This window comes from Dermacentor andersoni, chromosome 5 (assembly GCF_023375885.2).
Source record: "Dermacentor andersoni chromosome 5, qqDerAnde1_hic_scaffold, whole genome shotgun sequence".
Lineage (NCBI taxonomy): Eukaryota > Metazoa > Arthropoda > Arachnida > Ixodida > Ixodidae > Dermacentor > Dermacentor andersoni.
This window is the reverse complement of record NC_092818.1, coordinates 176316698-176333949: the sequence shown is the minus strand read 5'-3', so window position 1 is coordinate 176333949 and position 17252 is coordinate 176316698. Positions and strand designations below refer to the sequence as shown.

The following is a 17252-nucleotide window of genomic DNA, read 5'->3' as shown; positions in this document are numbered from 1 at the left end:
TACTATCATAAAGCGCAAGTCCACCAAATAACAAAAAGAAAAAATGTTATGCAACTGTTCCCCATTGTGAGTGGCCGGCACAAGTTCGTATGAGGAATAGTCGTGTGTGCATGGAATAAACAAAACGCAGCTATAGCTTGTTCGTATCGTATTGCCGTTTCGAGAATACCATGGCAACGAAGAAATAGGCGCCAGAAGCAGGGTTGTAGCGGCAAATATTTTATTTCTGTTATCAGTCACAAGATGATACTCATGCTTTCCCCGCCAGAGTGTTCTCACCATATGGAAAAAAAGCACAAGATTCTTGTTTCTAGTGCATGACACTAGCCGAAAAATTCATCTAAATGTACTTTAGCTGAACTCAGCTTCACGTGATGGCGCAACCAGTGCTGTTACTCGCGTGCTATACTCCTTAAATGAAAATACGCAATGGGAAATGATCGAGGGGTAGGGAGATTGCCCTATATGAGCTTAAAACACAAAGAGATAGTGCTGGCATTCAGAAAAAAGCTCTTACGATAAATTAATTGTTAAGAGCAAATTCCCATCATCCCTGATGCAGGACAAACCATTAGCGAATGTAGTTGTCCGATGGCAAATAGCTTTTACGAACGAAAAGCTTTCTTAATTCGGCCCGGGGCTCGAATTCACAAAGCTTTTTGTTCGTAAGAGGTGCTTGCCGTTGGCCGGCTGCCTTCGCTAATGATACGAGTATATCGAACATCACGATTGGCTTCCGCCTGCTCTTACGAACAGTCTTAGCGTAATTACGTCTGTTTTTCTTTAATACAGGCACGAGAGCTGAATGCACAAATTCTCGTTCGTAGATGTACTTTGCCATCGGTGAGCCGCCTTCACTAATACTGTGTCCAACATCACGAGTGACCGGCATCCGCTTTTACGTATAATTAAAATTAAAGAAATTTCTTTCCAAATTCAGGTTCAGAAGTTGCAACATAAAATTAAATTGTTCCTTTTACCGAGCAATGCTCTGGCTTAGACCTTTATGCTGTACCACTTCTTCTGGCTTAGCACAAAAAAAGGTATCTTTTTATTGGGTGAAGTTTTTTTCTGCTGGTGCTTTGCATATCATAGAAGTGTAATATTGCTCTCGCCAGCTGTGTTGGCAAGTTCACGGAAAGGATGATTCTCACGCGCCTCGAGTGGTTTCTTGAACACTACAATGTTTATCCAGGCGCGACGACAGCTTTTCGACGTGGCCGCTCGTCGGTCATCAACGTCATTGATCTTGTGTCTTCGATTCAACAACAGAAATCATCCAAACGCCTCTCTGTAACGCTATTTTCAAATGTGAGGGGTGCTTATGATAACGTTTCTCACGAAGCCATTCTTGGCACGCTCGTGGCTGCTGCAATCGGAGGCCTCAGTTTTCGGTTGATACGGAGCTACCTGACTGAGAGGTGCTTCTTTGTAGTAACCGATGATGGTCAAACATCCGACCACTACAACAGCCATGGAGTTCCACAAGGTGGTGTGTTGAGCACGGTTTAATTCAGCCTGGCTTTGATTGGGCTGGCAGAATTCCTGCTACAGTCGGTCATCTTGTCAATTTACGCATATGACATCTGCATCTGCACGTCAGGACTAACTCGGCCGCAGGTTCGCGCAAGGTTACAAAAGGCCGCAATGACGTCTACTCATCTTGAGAGACAAGGCCTCAGAATTTCAACAGAAAAGTACGCATTAATCGCTTTCACGCTAAAATCGATGACGTGATACCCGGTGCCTATTAATGGCCAACCTATTTTGTACAAGAGAACCTATCGATTTTTAGGAATGATTGTCAACCGCGACTACTCCTGGAGCCCCCATGTATCCTACCTAAGAAAGCGACTCCTCTCAATCAGACACCTTTTCAAACCATTGCTGGAAAAGCATGAGGAACATCGGTGTGTTCTATATGTTTTAACTGTACAAAGCGCTCTTCATGGGTTTCTTGCGCTACAGCAGTCAGGTGCTGTCAAGCACCCGGAGGAAAAATCGCAGAGGGCTTGAGAGCAACAAGCTCAAGTGCATAGAACATTTCTTGGTCTACCGCGATGCGCTTCAACAGCCACGACAATTGCGATCGCCAAGGAACATCCCATCAGTACATATATCGTCACAGAAACCCTTAGAATTTATCTTCGTCACCTTTCCTGACTACAGTATGAACGCCTTGCTTCTCTTTCGGAAAGTAGACCAGATGTAAATTTTTCGGGCATTGTAGTCTCGTACCGATCCTCTCTTCCATCCGATTTCATGCCTGCAGCAAGATAACCTTGTCCTTTGTGGTGTCTCCGGCAGCCGCAAGTGTGGCTTTCCATTTCAGGAGTTCGAAAGAACTCCGACTTGCTAACTTGTGCCCTGAATCAAGCCACTCTACATCTATTGCATGATTCATATTCCAACCGAGTTCATGTTTATACATATGGCTCTTCGACTCTAACCAGCTGTACTGGTGCGGTAGTTATTCCATTGATGTCAATCTGCAAGATGTTCAAGATCTGCCTCGACAAAACACCGACAGGATCCGAACTTTCCACTCTCCGTAGCGCAGTGCTATACGTGCAGCAACTATCACCAAGTCACTGGGCTACAAACTGTGATTCAAAGGCAGCCCTGCAATCACTCTGATCAGCTCTGCGCCACAGCGCACATGAACAAATGGTAGCAGAGATACGATTACACTACCATCTAGCGGTGGATGGAGGCCACGACATTGTAATTCAGTGGCTACCTGGGCACTGCAATAATAATGGCAATGAAAGTGCCGACAAAGCTGCCCATGAGGTGCATGATGTACGTGAAAACACATCGATACTATTGTCGGGAACGGATGCAGTGCGCGACCTCAGCGGTCTTGCCTATATTATTACTGTAAGGAAATGAAACACACCGGAGTTCACTAACCGGCGCCTATATGCCATGGACCCGAATATGACAGTGCAACTTTTACATGGTTAAAACCGCGGCGAGAAGAAACGCTACTGCACCGCTTGCGAGTACGAGGTTCTTTCACAAACGTCTACTCATGGCTAATTGGAATGGCAGACAGTCGATTCCAATTGCAGCGGATGCAGTGTCGAAGAAACGACCATACATTTCTCGCGTGACTGCCCTACCTACATACGAAGACAGAGGAGGGCCCTTCGCGCAGCTTGGAGCACTTAGACGACCGTTATTTCACAGAGGAGAAGATCTTAGGCCCGTGGATTCGTGCGTCTGCTAGGTGCAAAGCCACAAAGGCACTGCTGCGTTTTTTGAAATGCGCCAGCCTGTATGACGACCTATGACTGACTCAGTGATGAACGCTTGTGTGCGTAGCAGTGGAAACTGTGAACCCCGTTCTTCCTTCTTCTCTTTCAATCCCTTTTCCCCCTTGTCCAGTATAAGGTAGGCTACAGGGCTCAGCCTGGTTAATCTCCCTGCCTATCCCTTATGACCTCTCTCTCGCACTTATAGGTGTAATCTCGCATTATATCGATCTTCACAAAACGTTCTTAAAATAGACGTGTTCTTAATAGAAAACCGAAGTCAATCTGCATGTTCGAGATATTTTCAGCAAAAGTGGTACTTGTGAACAAAGTGTTTTGTAAATTCCGCCCTCGAATACAGGGACGGGCTAACGCTTCCATTTCCTTGGAAAGAAGAAAAGCATTGCACTTGATGCCATGACTTAAGTGTCAGTAATTTAAACTTTTTAATTCAGTATATGCCCGTTGCGTCATTGTACGTGTATAACACTCGCATGATTGATAAATCATGCCCCAGGTGAAAACTGAAGGGCGAGGAACGCGGGAGTACTCACTAGTGTTGTGTAAAAGGCACAAACACTTCCGTTCAGCACAATGGAGAGCCACACTGGAAGGCCCGTCACTGCATTGAATAGTTGGCACATCGAAGATAATTAGTACTATCGTTACAATCACTACCCTTCAATGATGGTTCACAAAGATGTAAGGTCTCTAGTTTTAAAGCCAAGATTTCTTTGCCTTCTTAGCCTCATTTTCGCTCAAAAATGAAATGTGGGCGAGTTGGTATGGAAGCGTGGCTAAATTCAGAGCGCGAACAACTGGGACACAAGCTAAGGCACAAGAGAAGGCCGCACGCAGTTGCAAGTAGTGCCCGTTCCTGTCTTTTCTTGTGCCTTAGCTTGTGTCCCAGTAGTTCGCGCCCTGAATTTAGCCATGCTTGGTTTCGCGTTTCGTTCTTGTGTCATCCCTAGTAACCCCGTGATAGCGAGAGCAGGGATGATAATTCCACAATGTGTTCGCGATATTGTTTTAATTGATTCGCTCATAGAGCTGCTGCTACGGCCTCTCTGGTTGGTTCAAAAGGCGAACGTGTTCAAATATGTCTACTAGAATCTGAACGATGTTGCCTACGTTGCCACTATGACCACATGTAAGGCTGCGACCAACATGGGCGGGAAGTCCAGTAACACCGCGGGGGTTCTTCCGGCGCCAGCGAGAGAAGCCGCGTTTTGGCATAGGTGACGATGAAAGTGTTAGAGTCACGGAGGGAGACGTTTATTCGTCGAGATCTATCCTAAGCCTGTGCACAGATGAATAGAAAACAGCCCTGAATAGAAGGATGGGTTATGCCGCACCGCCATTCATTGGTTTTGTTCAGTGTTGCTTTGCACGTTCCAGGGTCAGCGTAACACCTTTCAAAAGGTTCTCGCAACAAAAGCGAGAAAACAAAAAGTAACAAGAAAAATATGCGTAAGCACAGTCTGAGACCTCATTTAAGCATCACTTTAAGGGAGTTGACTTTGCATGAGTTCTTCTTCCAATTCAGCTTATGCGAATGCGAAGTGGGCGACTTGAAATCGGGCGATGTGAGCCATCGCTGCACCGAGAAAAAACACGTGGTGCTTCCGGAGCACCTTGGGAGCTGGCAAATAAAGAATCAAGCAAAAAAAATGAACACGAAAAGACAGGCCACGCCCTCCAGTTTTTCATGTCTATAAAATTTTCTGAGTTGACATAAATGATAAATGATATGGTCAATTAAAACAATCAAATCAATTGCTCAGGCAGCCGATGAATCAATCCTTTGTATGCAGATGTTCCAACTATTCTCCTATGTATTTGCGTGAAGGCTGTCGCTGGCTAATAGTATGGTTAACGATGGAGAGATTAGATGTGTTCTTTATTGCTGCCAAAGCTATCAGTTATCAATCCCACGAACTGCAGCGGCACACATTGATCGATGTCTATCACAGAGAAGGAACTCACCCGAGCCAAGTGCAAGTGACGGGCCGTATAGCACTACTCCCATGAAGAAACACTGCAATAAAGAGAAGTGTGTTATAAGAGTGAGAATCGAGCTTTAGACCACTACGCGTTTTTTCATCTATCCGCACGTTACCATTTCTATCACAATCAAGGCGGAAGCAAACTTTCGGATCACCATAGAATTGAACCGCTTCTCCAGGTACTGCAAGAGAAAGGGCAAGCACTAATGAATATTTGGGAAGACAAGGCACGTCACATTACGGCGCGCACTGGAGATTAGCGCGCAACAGTGATCAGAAAATTTAAATACGGGCCATGTGCCGTGACGATGACGTTGTTGCGAACGTCGTCGCTGAGTAGACGCCGAGCAGACGCCGAGTATACTCTCTGCTGTGCAGCGACAAGCAATTCGTGTGCCATTAAGAGACGTCGAGTGAAGCGCGTAAGTAGATGTGACCGGTGAAAGTGGTGCTGTCAGCTGTAGGCAGATCTATCGTCTTCAAAAACCGGTGACTCTTCTGCCTGGGACCGCCATTCATAAGGAGCAAATAAATAGACGATTTCCCAGTATTACAGGCAGATGAACCGTGTTTGACCGCTTATAAAAAGTAAAGGGAATCGGTGCAGATGCACTTAGAAATACACTTCGCCATATGTATTTCTACATTGCCGTATTATATGGGAAGTGAAACAAGCAACTGTCAATGAAATAAATAAAAATGTACAAAATTTATTGTCGGTGTATCATAGTGCAATGGTCTTCGAGCAACCAGCATACCTGGTTCACACTGATCATATCCATATCGTAGAACACGGGCATAAACACGTGAGCTGCCAGAACGCTGGCGATGATGATGCTGATGAAGCTGACCATGAACTGGGAGCCATTGAGGAAGTTTTCTGCCGGTATGCCCAAGATGGCGATCGCCGACATGAAACTGGCTATCATGGACATTGCCACCGGACACATCTGCACAAGCAATACCAAATAAAATGATGTTCAGGGCATGTCTCAGTTGTCAAAAATGCGTCGTCTCTTTGTTTCTTCTGCTTTTTCCCAGTTTTCGCTTCACCCATACTAGAATTTTAGTCACGTGTTTGGGTAATTCCAGGCGTTTACAACATTGTTCTTGTTCAAATGGTGCCGAAAGAATGTGGAATATACTTGTCTTAGGTGCGAATCGTGCGGAAAACATTTCGAATTACCAGAGTACGTATGGTACCGTTTCAAGAGAGTGGAGGCAAGGTGAACATAGTTAAACAGCTGCTCATCAGAAGCCTTGACTAACTGTTATGCTGTAGCTGCGAACATAGCACACAAGTGGTAAGTCTGTTAAAAATTTAGCTGTCGCCACACATCACCTCACATATGTATAAATGTATCACGCATGCCGGAAATACTGCGCTTCAAGGTTGATGATCTTCGATATCGAAATTAGAGGATAGTTGCCACTATATCGGTGAGAACGGAGGCGTCGCATGGCAGTCGCTTACTCACAGCGTGATACTGCGCCGGTCGAGAGCAAGGGCAGGTAGCCAGGAATGCTTTTTTTTGCAGATGGTTAGTGGTATGGCGACGAATAGAGCTTGTGCCGAATGCAGCTTAAACCTTTTACTCTGTGACTTACGGCATCGGAGCCGCGCGTAATCCAATTTAGCTGTGGTGAATCTCGCCGAAAAGGCCCTCTCCTTGAGTGTTAGTTCCAGACCTATTTTTACCGCAGCTGCTGCCAGAATCCCTCGCGCATATTGACACGTGTACTTGTTTATCTTTATCGGGTGACCAGGTTTCACCGCCTAACCAATGTTATCGCTCAGCACAGGATGCGCCTACATACATCGGAAGTTTCTAGAACGTTATCGATAATTCTATCCGCTGTTTGATTGCATGTATGTCCGACACGAATGGTGTAGAACTTTGTGGCAGGCATGCGGGTCCCAGCGACTACTCTGGAACATTCGACGACTGACGTATAAAAGCCGACGCGCTTGACCCGCAGATTAGATTTTGACGATCGCCGACTGTGTTCGCCACTGTCGCCGTTCTTTAAGTGTAGGCTATTTATGTGGACACAGGTTCGCCCAATAAAAGTTAGTTTCGTCTTCCAGGGTATTGATACTGAGTTCTTTATACGTCACTACCAGGTGACAATATCAATCAGTACGCGAACCAGCAAGTGAGCCATCCATCGCGGTACTCTGCAAATGGCGCCTACAGTTTTAGAGTTCGGCATTTTGGAATTTTTTCAAAAGGTCGTGTCAACTACCGCGACAGCAGAGCTGTTAACAAAAGCTGTGAGAAGTCACTCGATTCTTCACAAGTGGCATGCCAAGCACAAATATGCTGTTGCAAAGAACAAACCGAAGCGAAAAACAAAAGCGCGCAACTTCACGCGTGCGTACAAAACTAAACGAAAAGTGAGCAGGCAGTGTTAGGGTAACCACAGTGTATACTGGGCAGCTAGCGACAGTGAAAAAAATTGCGTGCTCTCTTTGTTCTTGCGGTATTTCGAGAGCTGGCGGCAGCATCCGGCGGCGCAAAGGGTGAAGAATGTGAAATACACGGCGATTCGGTGGCGAAACATGGCGCGCCGCTGTAGACGCTGTGTCCCAATGCAAACAAGCCATAACAGATACAATATTACGAACAGCGTGAAAATAAGACTAATATTCAGGGAACACATGACAGGGGCACTGCCAACGGTAACTGAAGAAGGTGTTAGGTGTTGTGTCTAGGCTGCTTAACATTACTGAAAAAAAAAACGGGCCGGATCCGATGGGCATTCCGAATTACTTCTTGAAGGTGTACGCTGAACAGAGAGCACTGTTACTGACAGATTTTTCGAAGTTCTCCATGAGCTCAGGTGCAATTCCAGACGACTGGCGCAGTATGAGGATTGCTTTCACTCACAAAAAAGGCGTATCACTTATCGTTCAATAAATACAGACCAATATCCCTCACAAGCACATGCTGCTAACTGCTAATACACGTCATTTTTTCATATAACAGTCAAATGAAAAGCCGCAAATATGTAACAAAATAAAAGGAGATGGTGCCAGTAGCATAGCTGTAACGTTGGCGCACATGTTCCTAACAGTGCCCCGAATGTTCACTAGGTGGTGGCATCGCGAAGGTGCAGATACACCGGCGCAGCAACAGTGTAAAAATATTCGCCCCACTAGCAACTTGCACCGGGGAGGCACAGCGTTCTGAGATTCAATTTTGGTATAGTGAAGGTTGAAGCCTATCAAAATTCATTGCGCATCGAAGGTCCAGTATGGTGATGCACGTGCGTCCCAGCGGCAAGTCTACGGTTACAAATTCGCAAACGGTGTAACGTCCGTGACCAGTGCACCTCGTCCGGGTTAGGCACATCCTGTTGTGACTCCAAAAAACATTGCAGCCGTTGAAGCCATCGTGATTGGAAATCGCCGAATGACGTTGGATAACATTGCAGAAAGTGTAAGCATCAATCAGGGTTCAGCATACCACACTATGCATGATGTCCTCGGATTTCACAATGTGTCTGCAAGATGGATGCCCTAGCTGCTAACTCCTGAATTGAAACAGCTACGTGTTGATGCGTATGAACAACTTCTGCAGCGCTTTGACCACGGAGGGGATACCTTGCTTGCAAGAATCGTCACCGGGGACGGAACCTTGGTTAACTACCACCGACAAGAAACGAAGAAAGCGGATAAGCAATGGCGTAATCCATCATCACCCAAACCAAAGAAACTCCCACCACAACAACCAGCAGGAAAGGTTATGCTGATCCCCTTTTGGGACGAAAAAGGCGCCATCTTGGAACACTACACGTCGCGAGGGACCACTATCACTAGTGAATCATACTCTGACCTCCTAAATATTCATTTTGGACCGGCAGTCAAATCAAAACGCTGTAGATTGCTTTCTGCAGGTTTTCGGTTGCAACATGACAATATACGGCCCTGATACAGCCCGTGCAATAGCTGAAACATACCAATGTGGTAGCGTAGTGGCTATGGCGTTGCGTCGATAAGCCCGAGGGCGCAGAATCAAATCCCGTCCACGCCGGCCGCATTTTGATGGGGGCGAAATGCCAAAAAGCCCCCGTGCCGTCTATTTGGTGCACGCTAAAGAACCCCACGTGGTCAAAACTTATCCAGAATCCTCTACTACGGTGTGTTTAATAATCATGTCGTGGTTCTGGTACGTAAAACTCCAAAGCTTAACAGTTACGATAATAACAGACCTGAAGTCTGAGTGTCTTCCGTATCAATCGTACTCACCAGATTTTGACCTGAGTGACTTCCATGTGTTCCGACCACTGAAAGAAGCCCTAGGCGGCAACAAGTTTCGTTCTGATGAAGAGTGAGCGCCACGGGGTGCATGAGTATGGGTGTGCACACTCCCAAACGAATTCTTTTCCACGGAAATACAGGCACTTTGTAACTGCTGGAAAACATGTGTTGAGCGTTAGAAAGATTATTTTCAAAAGTGATATATCTTTGTGCCATCTGTGTGCAATATAGAATTAAAGAAACATTTTAGTTTTTTTTTATTACATGGTATTTGGGAGATGTCGCCTTTAATTGGCGCCGGCTACTCCTTTTCACGCAGACATATATAAAAAATAATGAACTTAGACACATTAAAACTAAATGTTGACTCCAGATCGCGATGACACAGTCAGTTTTCATTTGAGTGACTCTCGTACACTCTCGAATTCTTAAGCAAGTGGAAAATTTTGTTACCAATAACAGCAAGGTTTCAGAAAACCTATGGCTACAGTTACCTGTTTTTCTATATTATTATTATTATTTTTAAATGTGCGTGCAGGAGAGGGTGACATCATGGTTGATGCTCGTTACTCCTTTTTGCCAAGAGAAACAAACGAGAAAGAAAAAGGCAGTGACAGTACGTAACATACTTGGCCCGCTAAAACGGACACAAGAAAAGAGACGCTATCAACATATAAGGTAAATATGGGTTCGCAAGCGCTAACGCAGAGTCCCCATCGAGTTCAAATTGGCATGCGGTACGTCACAACATATCATTTGCACCGCAAGAAGTGTCATTTCAGAATATAGAGCAGTTACTTGTAATTGACTCGTAGTTCAAGGGAGCAGAGTCCATCATACAATATTATACAACCTTACACAACAGTTTGTGATGACGTAAAAATCAAGGGCACTTCGCAGAAAGATTAAAATGCCACGTATAACCACAGAACGTAGTTACTGCGCTCTGGTAAATATCTGCTATTCTCGTCACTTCTAAAACTTCTTTCAGGACTCTAACTGTGCGTTATTGGCGTTTTTGCAGTTAAATAGTTGTGGCCCCAACTTTTTTTTCCCAATGAGAGCGGCCCTTTATGGTCAAAGCAAATAACTGATTTTTTGAGCATAACTGCACATATAATTAATTCGCCCTTCCTTTGCAATCGGGTCGCCTCCTGGTTAGCTCAGGCGGTAGAGCAACCGCCCCAGGAAGGCGTTGGTCCCGGGTTCGAGTCCTGGACCAGGACGAATTTCTCTTCAACTGCTAGGCTTTCTTTCTGAGAATCTTGTACGGGTTTCCTTCGTAGCTTCGTGCTACAAATTTGGCGGATGTTAATTTTACCTTTCAGGTACTTTCCTCCACTTTCCGGGCTTCCGCAAAACTGATTTGCCATAATTGATCTGGCAATCGGTTTTTCATTGATTAGTCAATAAATTCAGCCGTGTCTATCACAAGCACATGCTGCAAACTGCTATAACGCGCCATTTCATAACACATTCTTGAATTCTCAAACACGCGAAAAATTTTGCCACCCATAATATCAAGGTTTCAGAAAACATATATGAACAGTTACGCAGATGGTATCAAACATTAAACGAATTCGAATGCGCTCTCGACGTTGCAGGTCAGCTTCATGTGCTGGTTTTGTACTTATCGAAGGCGTTTGAGAAGGTGCCGCATGACAAGTTACTGCAAAAATTAGAATGCATAGGATTTATGTGTCCTATAGACAAAGGAATGAATGCCTAACTCAGACATAAAGACAATTTGTAAAAATTTCGAATCCCCCTTCTTCTTTGTTAAATGTTTATTATAATGTGCTCCAAGAAAGTGTATTGGAGCCACTACTTTTGATAATTTATATAAATGGCCTGGTAGATGTAAATCAAGGTGCTGAGTGCATTAGAGTATTTGCAGATGATTGTGTTTTTTTATTTACGCTTTTAATGAAAACATGATTTTACAACAAAATTTACAGGCAATTGATCAGTCGTGCACTCCTTGGGACATAGAACTGGATACGACTAAATGTGTGTTGGTGTAAGCAACAAGGAAAAATAACCCAAGGTGCTATTTGATACATTCTTATAACACATTCTGATAACACATTCTGATAATAAGCGCGGGATAATGGAAGTGGCGTGATTCAAATACCTCGGTGCTTTGTTTCAGCAACAAATCACACCTGGTGCTCGCGTATATCTGCTATATGTCCTTCAGCAATATGTAAGTTGTGGTTGCTTAAGAGAAAACTAAGATCGGCACCTTCTGCCGCCAATCAATTAGCCTACAAGTCTTGTATTAGGGCAAATCTCCACATGCCGCTATTCTCAAGGACCCCATCAATAAAAAAGGTATCAGAGAGCTAAAGTGCGTTCTAAGAAAGGCGGCATGGTTCATTTTAAATAAATAAGGAAGAGCTGACTCACCGTCTATATTAATACGCCAACACAATATGAATTAGTTGGAATTGCGCCTAAGAATGTTGCTATTGTCATTTTTATTCAAATGTCTTGCAGGGAATATTACCTTAGGCTTACCAAAATGTGTTAGGCCTCACAACACAAGGAAAACCAGGCACATTCGCGAAACATAGCTGGTTCCAATTTTGGCTAAGACGAATACATTTAAATATAGTTTGTTTTCTAGGACTGTTCCAGAGCAAACACGCTGCATTCACGTATATTTGGCGGAAATTGTTTTGTTTGCGAAACGGAGTGTTACTTTAAGGATTGCTTATTTCTACTTGTATTGCTCAGCTTTGTTACACTTTCTTTTTTTCAAAATTTTCTTGGTTGTCTTCCTTGTTACTCCGGATTTCGTACGACCCTTCCAGATTGGGCCACCTAGTGGTCTGAAGTGTTGCAAAATAAATAACAGAAATAACTAGCGCCCGTCTCATCTCTTTTCGCTAACCTATAGTCCCTTTCTCGTGCTGTTCACAATGTTATAACGTCGTGCGAACACATCCGGCTAACTACCATTTTAAAGTCCATAGCGGGTGTTCACTGTAAAACGGGTAACACAGAGACAACGGGCGCCCTCGTGAATGCTGCTTACTCGCGGAGCGGCAACATTTCGCGAACTTTTCCTTTCTTTTTTTTTTCTCACCTGTAGCTGCTTACTTCCCCCGAAGAAATCCTTTTTGTTGGTGCTGCGGCGGTCTTTCCAGGCGAAGTACACGCCTATGAACGACGAGATGCCCAGCACAACCACCAGCACAAAGTAGTCGGCCGCGTGGAAGTACCGGAGCGCCATTACGGCAATGCTGCGAGAAACGTGGAACTCGACGTCGGCCTCAACCGGTGCGCTTTCGTGTCCCCACACGTTGACAGACCGGTGTTCAGCTGCCGCCCGCGCATCCGGCGGTCCAAGGTTGCACCGCGGCTGCGTGCTTTGCGAAGAACAAAAGCGAGCGACTGCTTTTTTAGCAGAGCGGTCAGCGTAAACATAGTTCTTGCACGTTCATGAGTTAGTAATTTGCGCTTCCTCCTTCCGTCTACCGTTCTCTGATTCAGCGCGAGACGACCACGTTTCTCTCTTCTTTAATGGAAGTCTCGCTTCGGAATAACACGCGCGTGTTCCAAGCAGTGATCCCTGCAAACCCGGGCGACATTCCTTTTGTTACACTAAGGGCATGCCCAATATTCGACCCAATTTTGGGCAGTTCCTGAAATCAAGCCGTGCAGTGCGTTGGAAGACAAGCAGGAAAAGAACGTAACATTTATTAGTTTCATATAAACTCAGACACCAGAGACGGCCACTTTTCTCCGCTGACACCTCCCGATCCAGCATCGACGTGCTGTACGAGGAGTGGGCACCGTACTTTTTCGACTCCTCCCAGCTGCCGGGAAGCTTGTTCGGTGGCAGTTTAGAAAGTACCGTGTGCTTGAAAGCGTTGGGCGCAAGGCACTGCCATCAGATGTGTTTATTAGGGTGTTTTCGTAATTCCCTGGTATATACGCGAGATCTTAGACACATGCGGCAGCCAGACTGAGCACTAAGAAGCGGCCACTACTCCTAGGGACATAACGCATTTCGTTAACATTGGAATGAAGATCTTTGTAGTAACTTTTTGCACCAGCGTTGACTGCGTACTCATAAATGTGTTCTAGCCTAGCTCCCTAGTTGTGCCTGAAAGTGCCCGTAAGAGCAGCGAGATTTATAAATGCTCACGTACATGTCTTGCATTGGCAGATACAAGCGTGATCCACGTTTAAACTCCGACAAAGGAGCAAAGTCGGATGCGCATTGTTAGTTTTTAGGCCGGCGTTACATTCATTCATTCATTCATTCATTCATTCATTCATTCATTCATTCATTCATTCATTCATTCATTCATTCGTATTATGCACTAAAGCGTTCTGCACAATTACGCTCAATGAGTATTTGATCTGTGCGGAAACGTTTCCACAGCACATAGTTTTCACCTTGTGGACAATTTGAGTTGCTGAAATACCGAAGTACTTTTAAGCGGCAGTGGCTTACAGCAACCACTTGCAGAAGCAGGTGGACCACAAGCATAGGTTGGCATCGGTGAGACGTTTGCATAGACTATTTAATCTGACTAAGTATTTGAAAGTGCCAAATAGAAAATCACAAATAGAATACTTGCGTTTGAAACCGAAATGTTGGAATTGTGCTCAAAATTTTAAATGCTTTCAAAAGCTATAATGGAGGCAAGTACTGCTGCAGTGACTATGTAGTGTAGGGCGCAGACCATCGGGCACAGAGTGGTAACAAGAGCAACAATGTGTGGGCCACCTTAGTACGCTTTCTTGCCTTGACAAGCAGCATTTGCTTGCTTGTGAATGACGAAGCCATAAAAGACATTTGGCAATGCGAAATATCAGGAATGGTTGATGCAATCAACGATCACACCAAATCTATGGTGTTGATCTAGGACCCTAATAAAGTATGAAATAAGTCACTCCATACTAAATAAACATATCCTCACGGTATTACCATCTTTCGCATTCATGAGCTACTTTACCACTTCATCCTGTATTCGGCGCCTAACAAGTGTTGCTCGTTACGCTCGTTCGTAGACCTTTTACAAAACAAATCGATTCACTGCAGTTGTGCCCCGGAAAATATTTCACAAGTGCGGGCAGCGACAGACCAGTACACTTGATATCTTTCAATTTGGCCCTATATGCTCTGAAACTTCTATACAAACGTCGCGATGAAGCGTCCAGTCACTTTAGCTTAGACAATTGAAATATTCGCGGAATCATAAATATTACATCGCGAAACATGAAAAAGACACACCAAAAAAAGTAAAAAAATATAGTGCACCTATTTCTTTATTTCTTGAAGTCAAGAAATATATTGACCACAATTGAAATAAACAAACAAAAAACGTACGCGTTAAACGCAGATCAGAAAAAAAAGGTAAATGCAAGCGAGACCTACGCTATCGGCAAGATAACGATCTCGGATGTTTTTAAGCCAGTCACGTGTTTGAAATTTTAACACGTGGCTTGCTTAAGCACTTCGCGTCTCTGTACGCCATTTATGCTGCTGCACTATGGACAATTGATGTGATTTTGTTGACTTTTATTGCACCACTGGTACAGGGCATTGAGGGCCAATCCATCTGATGGCGTCTTGAGAAGAGCTGCGTCCACATTTCAGCGCAAACGTAGGATATATCGGTTTTCTTTTGGTATTACCCTTTGTTTTGGGGAACATGAACGCTGTTTAGTTCTGTCCATCACTGTGCGTATATAGCTCCATTCGCTGCACGTTTCCGTTCATGACGACGCTTTAGGCATTTTGCGAAAAATATCATTTGTTGTGACCTATCGGACATTGCGTTCATCGAATCTCCTTTTTTATGTCCAGCTTCTGCCTACTCATCTCGGCGGCCTGTATTCCATACTTTTGACCTACAGCCTTCTAAGTTTGGATGGGCACTGCCCCTCTCTCACTGACACCGCTGCATCTCGGTGGTTGCTAGGCCGCCCACCGTTCACGGAACTAACTGTGGTGACGCCACTTCACAGGACGGCCCCTCAATGACGCATTTGCTTGGACCCCCAGCGCGGTCTTCAATGGCGGAGCGTACAAAACTCTGTTCGGCGCTGGCTGACATCGATCGGTATTGTGGTTGGCTACCTGAGCAAATTGCCATACGATTGCTTTAAACTGGTGTATCGCATTGTCGTGGTGCTTCCCTACCCAGAAGCACTGTATACTGCTGCTTTTTGTTAATTGGTTTTGCTCCTATGTAGGCATGTTGAAAACAACCTGGGTCCCCTGGACGACTCCGTCTTCTCGCTCACTGATTTGCATGCGTTTTTAAGAGGCACAACCGAACGCTGCAACCGCATAGGGGCTGCTGATAATACCATGTCAGTTGGCGTTAGCGTACTAAAACGAGCGCACCAGATCGTCAAGGACGACATTACTGATAAAACAGCGCCTTCAAAGTGTCGAGACGAGATCGCCAGGTATTAAAACATGTCAAAGGGATTGGCGTGCAGCAGGCGTAATTGTTAAACACATTAAAAAAAGCAATCAAACGTGCTAAGCAACCCCGTCAGTGACCTCAGTGAACCACCTCAGTCATATCTTTCTCGGTGCAGCTGTGTCCAAGGCTGTGAGAAGATGATACCGTTATATTAATATGTTTCGCAGGTGGGTGTTTTCTTGTAATATTCTTCTATGCGGACTCATTTTGCTGCTAGCACCGTTTTGTCAAACAAAAAATTAAAACACAGAGGTCTTTCACATGCCGCGTAAAATTTCGAAAGTTCGAAATATCATAGTTAAAGCTCTATTTCGATTAGACGAAATACTCCGTAGCATGACTTGATGACTGCGGCGTTGACTCGACTTGAGTTACCGTAAAAACCAGAATGTGGGTCAACCCCCAAACTATCATTAAAAAGGTTTTTTAAAAAAGAATGGTGTAAACCGGGAAAAAATGGCCCGTACATAAGAGGACAGTCGACTTTTTGCCACGATTAGTTTTTGTTTTTTTAGTGCTACCTTTAATCCGCTTTTTACGGTACTTTCTTTATGGTAACCTCCAAAAGTAAAGGTTGAACCCTGATTGGACTTCTGTACTGGCAACGCCTGAAAGGTTCTTTTTCTTTTTTTGGCGCGCTTACTGCGCACTTCAGCGTCGATTATTTTTATGCTTTGCTTGCTATAATAAGAGAGCACTGTTAACTTGCTGCACTCTCGGCAAGTAATTATCGTCGTTTTTTATTCCATACGCACCGCTGTCGTTTTTCACGTGAGCTCGCAACCTATGTGTATGTACAAGGACACGACCTACTCGTCGCTGAGATATCGCGGTGACCTGATGCATGAGCTAGCCAGCTAATGCCAGAGATTCGTAAGTATGGCTTTGTAGAAACGACTGTATTGAGAAACACGGTGGTATAAAGTTTGTAAACAAGGATAAGGTGCCTCAGAAAGGCTGGCCAACGTTTCGATAGGAGGACCTACCTTCGTCAAAGGCGGCCTCGTCGTCATCGGCATGTTAGTTTTATACGGTTAGTGCACTGACGTCAGGGGCGGGTCTTGTCGCTGGCGGCTGGTTTTAAAGGGAGAGACTTCAGAGGAAACGAGCGCTGGTCGTCCGACATCTGTGAGCTTCGTTCCCAAGACGGGGGGACAAGAGCGGAAGAGTAGGAGCGTGGGGAGAAAAAAAAAGAAAGAAAGGCAGAGAGAAAGAGAAAGGGGGGGGGAAGCCAGGGCGACACCAAGACAGAAAAAAGGAGAGAGAGAAG

At 44.9% G+C, this 17252-nt stretch overlaps 1 protein-coding gene and 1 non-coding gene across 8 annotated transcripts in view; one reads left to right on the top strand and one right to left on the bottom strand.

The window, feature by feature from the left end:
- The window catches only part of LOC126531652 (sodium-coupled monocarboxylate transporter 1-like), a 37019-nt gene extending 24100 nt beyond the window's left edge, over positions 1-12919 (bottom strand). For 2 of the 7 annotated variants that reach the window (XR_008612745.2, XR_008612746.2), the window contains exons 1-5: positions 12619-12912; positions 6022-6213; positions 5377-5445; positions 5244-5295; positions 3812-3879 (exon numbers count right to left, since the gene is read on the bottom strand). Coding sequence is in view for 5 of the 7 variants with exons in the window: in XM_055071341.2 (XP_054927316.1) it covers positions 3812-3879; positions 5244-5295; positions 5377-5445; positions 6022-6213; positions 12619-12765 (528 nt within the window). In the remaining 2 variants the exon portion in view is untranslated. Of the gene's footprint in view, positions 1-3811; positions 3880-5243; positions 5296-5376; positions 5446-6021; positions 6214-12618 lie in introns of all 7 variants that reach the window. The other 5 variants (XM_055071341.2, XM_055071340.2, XM_055071338.2 and 2 more) reach the window with 5 other exon arrangements.
- On the top strand, positions 10680-10753 carry TRNAP-AGG (transfer RNA proline (anticodon AGG)). Its single transcript has one exon. It is a non-coding gene; the product is annotated as a tRNA-Pro (tRNA).
- Positions 12920-17252: the final 4333 nt, after the last annotated feature.